At 60.8% G+C, this 4,000-nt stretch overlaps 1 protein-coding gene across 1 annotated transcript in view; it reads left to right on the plus strand.

The window, feature by feature from the left end:
• Window positions 1–4,000, plus strand: part of SCARA5 (scavenger receptor class A member 5) — a 42,379-nt gene that overhangs the window by 3,903 nt on the left and 34,476 nt on the right. Inside the window, exon 2 of the mRNA XM_035900730.1 lies at window positions 591–719. Within this exon, the coding sequence (XP_035756623.1) occupies window positions 591–719 (129 nt within the window). The remainder of the gene's footprint in view (window positions 1–590; window positions 720–4,000) is intronic.

Raw genomic sequence — 4,000 nt, forward strand, 5'->3', positions numbered from 1 at the left:
ACAAACAATTTCTCCCTCCTATCCCGCCTGGATCTCCCCTCTTTCAGTTTAAAGCCATCACCCCCTGTCCTGTCTTCCTCCATCCCCTTCCTGCTGCCTGCCCCCTGCCAGGGCTGCAGGCAGGGACGGCAGGGGATGGGGCGAATGGTGGGAGCTGGTGGGGGGGGCAGCTTGGCCAGGGTGGGCGATGCTGCTGTTTTCCCACCCAGGATCCCCACCGGGCCCTTTGCACCCCAGCTCTGCCCGTGTGGGAGGAGGGATGCACGCATGCTAAACCTGGGCTGCCTGCCCCCACTCCAGACCCATAGCCCCAGCACGGGCAGGATCAGGCCTCCCCCTGCTGCCTGCATTGCTGATGGGGTCCTGGTTGCATGCGAGCCTTCAGCTGGGAGCGTGGGCTTGGGCCAGCATCCATGGTCCCTGCTCGGAAAGAGCCATGCGGATTGACACCGGGGCATGCAGAGCGGTGCCTGCGCACACAAGGCATTGCCAAAATTATATTTGCAATATTTTTTTTCCCGGCGGGAGCTGGAGCCCAGGTGGGCTGGGGGTGTGATGCTCCCTCCCTGACCCCCCGCTCTGTCCCCCAGGTCCCGGGCGGAGGATGAAGGCAGCAGGACGCTGCAGCCGGCTGGGCTCCTTGGCAGCACTGAAATACGCTGTGGTGGGACTCTACCTCCTCGTCTTCCTCATCCTCGTCGGGGTCTTCATCCTCGCAGGTAAGGGCTGAGCTTGGGTTCTCCCTCTGTGGTCCAGTGGAACCCCAGGGTGATGCTCCCCCTGTGCAGGAGCTCGGTGCAATGGGAACCGGGTCTGGCCATGAGCGTGGGACCATGTTCCTGCTGCCTCTGCAGAGCTGTTTGGGAGGGTTTTCCATGCCATCCAGGGAAGGAAAATATGGGATCCAGCAGAAGCGGGGCGCGGGGGCGATGCCTGCCTTGGTTTGCAGCCACCGCTGGAGCGGTGGCTGCAAACCAAGGCAGGCATCGCCCCCGCGCCCCGCTTCCAGCTCCATGGGGACAACGACACGAGCCCATACCAGCTCCATCCAGCACGTCTGGAGCGGTTCTGATTTCAGCTTCGAGGCCGGAGGTGCTGCAGGCCCTAAGCATCCTGGTTTTGGGCATGGGGAGGCTCAGGAACTGGGATCATTCCCATCCCTAGGTCACGGGTTTGCGCTAAGCCCCCGTTTTGCTTGGGGTAAGGATGAGCCCCGGCTCCATCGGCGATGGAGATCGCAGGCAGGGTGTTATCCTCACACAGCAAATCCCCCACGGTGCCGCCAAGTCCCATCCCAGGACTTTTTGGTGAGCAGAAGGACCACGAAGCTGCTCACCAACGCCTGTAATTGCCCCCAGCCCCAGCTCATCCCTGCCTACGCATCCCACGTGGGCTGTGGTGCTGCTGCCTTGTTTTCCCCCTCGTCACGCTGGAAGCATCTTGGGAAGACACCAGGTTTAATCCATGGTCCCAGTAACCCCCCCCTCTTGCACCCATACCACCCCCATATGGGGTTTTGCTGGCTGGGGGGGGTTTGGATGGGTGCCACAGCAGGCTCGGGTGGGAGATGTCACCACCAAGGACCAGCTCCTCGCTTCCCACCCACCTTTCCCAGTTGTAACCACAGCATCCATGAGCCGGGGAGGGGGGGAAATATGGGAACCCCCCTTTTCCAGCCCCAAATCTCCACTAGCTGCTCTCCGGGGCTGGGCAGGGCCGAGCTATCCCTTCGGGATGATTTTTTGCGCGATGGATATAGGGTCATAGAATCATGGAATGGTTTGGGTTGGGAAAGCCCTTGAAGCTCCCCCAGCCCAAGCGTTCCCCTACCCCTGCCATCCCACCCCCAAACCCTGGCCCTCAGCACCGCCTCTGCCCGGCTGTCCCTTCCCTGGGAGCAGAGCCCGACCCCCCCGGCTCCCCCCTCCTCTCAGGCACTTGTAGAGGGCGATTTCACGTTGAACCCCAGCCGCCGCAATGCCAGCCCCGTCCAGGCTGCCTGTGTCTCTTGCAAAGGGTGGATTTAGTTTTTTTTCCTGGGCTGGCAAAGGGACAGAGAAGGTTTTGCTGGAATGTTGAAGCCTCTCCCAGTTATTTCTTGCATTACATTGTTTTAATGTTGCTGTTGGCCGGCGAAACCCGGAGCGAGGGATGCCATGAATTGTGCAAAGAGCTCGGAACGGGCGCCCTTGTCCTGGGCTGAGCTACAGCTGCTCACCCGAAAGCAGCTCCAGCAATAACAATAACGTTATGGCACCGGCTGGGTGCTCGTGGTCCTGGTCATCGCCAAAGCCCCACCTCCTGGAGTCCCGTGACTGGCAAGATTGCAGCTTTCAGTAAGAGCCCAGTAAAACCACCCTACCCCCTGGGTTGTGGACTGCAGTCTTGGGGGGGGAAAAAATATAACAAGGCAAAATGAAGTGAAAAATCATTTCTTTCCTCATTGCTTTCTGCATGTCTTGAACTTTAAGCCAAGCTTAAAGGCTTTGGCTGTAGCTGACTCGAGTGCTGGAGCCAGCTGTGCCACCACGGGTGCCTGGAGCTGTCTTAGCACATCAAGGAAAACCAAAGGCACGGGCTGGTCTTGCAGCATGAGGAAAAGCAGCTCATTGACCGGAGATGGCCCCCCAAGAGGTGCAGCCCCGGGACTCAGCCCTGACGGTCCCTGGCTTTGGGTGTCTGTGGCCAAAACCTCAACCCTGGAGCTGATGGTCCTCAGAGGACGGGGACTGGGTATTCGTGCGCGCCCTTAACCGCCGAGGGCTTCGTTTTCCCATGGAAAACCCCACTTTGTGCTGCGGGCTCAGGGCGGGTCCCACCTCGAGCAGACCCCATCCCACCCGGCGCGCACGAGTGCTGGGTGCTCAGCTCCAGACCTGATGCTCTTCGGGGGGGGGACTTGGAGCTGTGATACCCCCCCCTGCTCCCCAAAAAGCCACTCTCACCTGGGCAAGGGGGATGGGGAAACCGTGCCCCTGGGCCCCGCCAGCATCCCTTCATCCCAGGGCCAGCAACACGGGGCAGGGATGCCGCTTCCCATCCTCCCCATGGAAAAGGAGGGAAATACCCCAAAAGAAAGCACAGACATGCACTTGCACACCCCCCGGGGCTTCCCGGCAGGGCTGGGGCATTGCAGGGGAGCCACCCCCCCGGAGATAACCCCCCAACACGTGCTGGTGTCCCCGGCACGGGAACCTGGTGGGTTTGGCGAGGCAGCTCCCCCCCCCCAGGGGCGTCATTTGGGCAGGTGTCTTGCGACTCGCACCTGGCTCCGTGGAAATGGGTTAGAAAAGGAGTAAACTGCTAAAAATACCGCGTACCACCCCGGCGCTGTGGAAACAGGATGTTTTCAGCAGGGGAGCGGGGGTGGTTGCAATGCAGCCTGCTTTTGATATCCTCTCTCACAAGCCTGGCAGCGGTTTTCTGGCTCCTGGGGATGCACACTCCCTTTCCCCCCCCTGTCCCTGACCCCCCCCATCCACTAAAAAGGCACCTAGCCCAAGGTTAGGATGCTGGTCTTGGCTTTTTTTGCAAGGTCCGGGTTAAATCCCAGCCGCCTGCATGCTCAGACCTGCACTTTGGTGTTGGAACCCTAATCTCTGCCTGGCCCCATGCCCGTGCACCCCATGCACCCCACGTACCTCATGCACCCCATGCATCCCATGCATCCCATGCACCCCATGCATCCCATGCACCCCATGCACCCAGCCCTGGAGCTGCTCTGCAGCAGCGGCAGGAGGCCAGGCAGGGCTCGTTAGGAACTGGCTAACGAGCCAAGCGCCTTCATGTCGCCATCTGAACGGCGCATGGGGATGGCAGTCCCGCCCGCACCCCGTCTCCATCCTTATATTTGCTTTGAGAGCGAGCAGGTCTCCGTGCTTGGCACTCCTGGTTGCTGGCAGAGGCGTCCAAGGCAGTGAGCACCCTCCCTTTTCCAGAGCTGTAGCCCCCAAATTCACGCTCTGAGGATGCTGGCGGGGATGGGGGCAGCAGAGCCCCC

This window comes from Egretta garzetta, unplaced genomic scaffold (genome assembly GCF_000687185.1).
Source record: "Egretta garzetta isolate BGI_Z169 unplaced genomic scaffold, ASM68718v1 scaffold218, whole genome shotgun sequence".
In the NCBI taxonomy this organism is placed as follows: domain Eukaryota; kingdom Metazoa; phylum Chordata; class Aves; order Pelecaniformes; family Ardeidae; genus Egretta; species Egretta garzetta.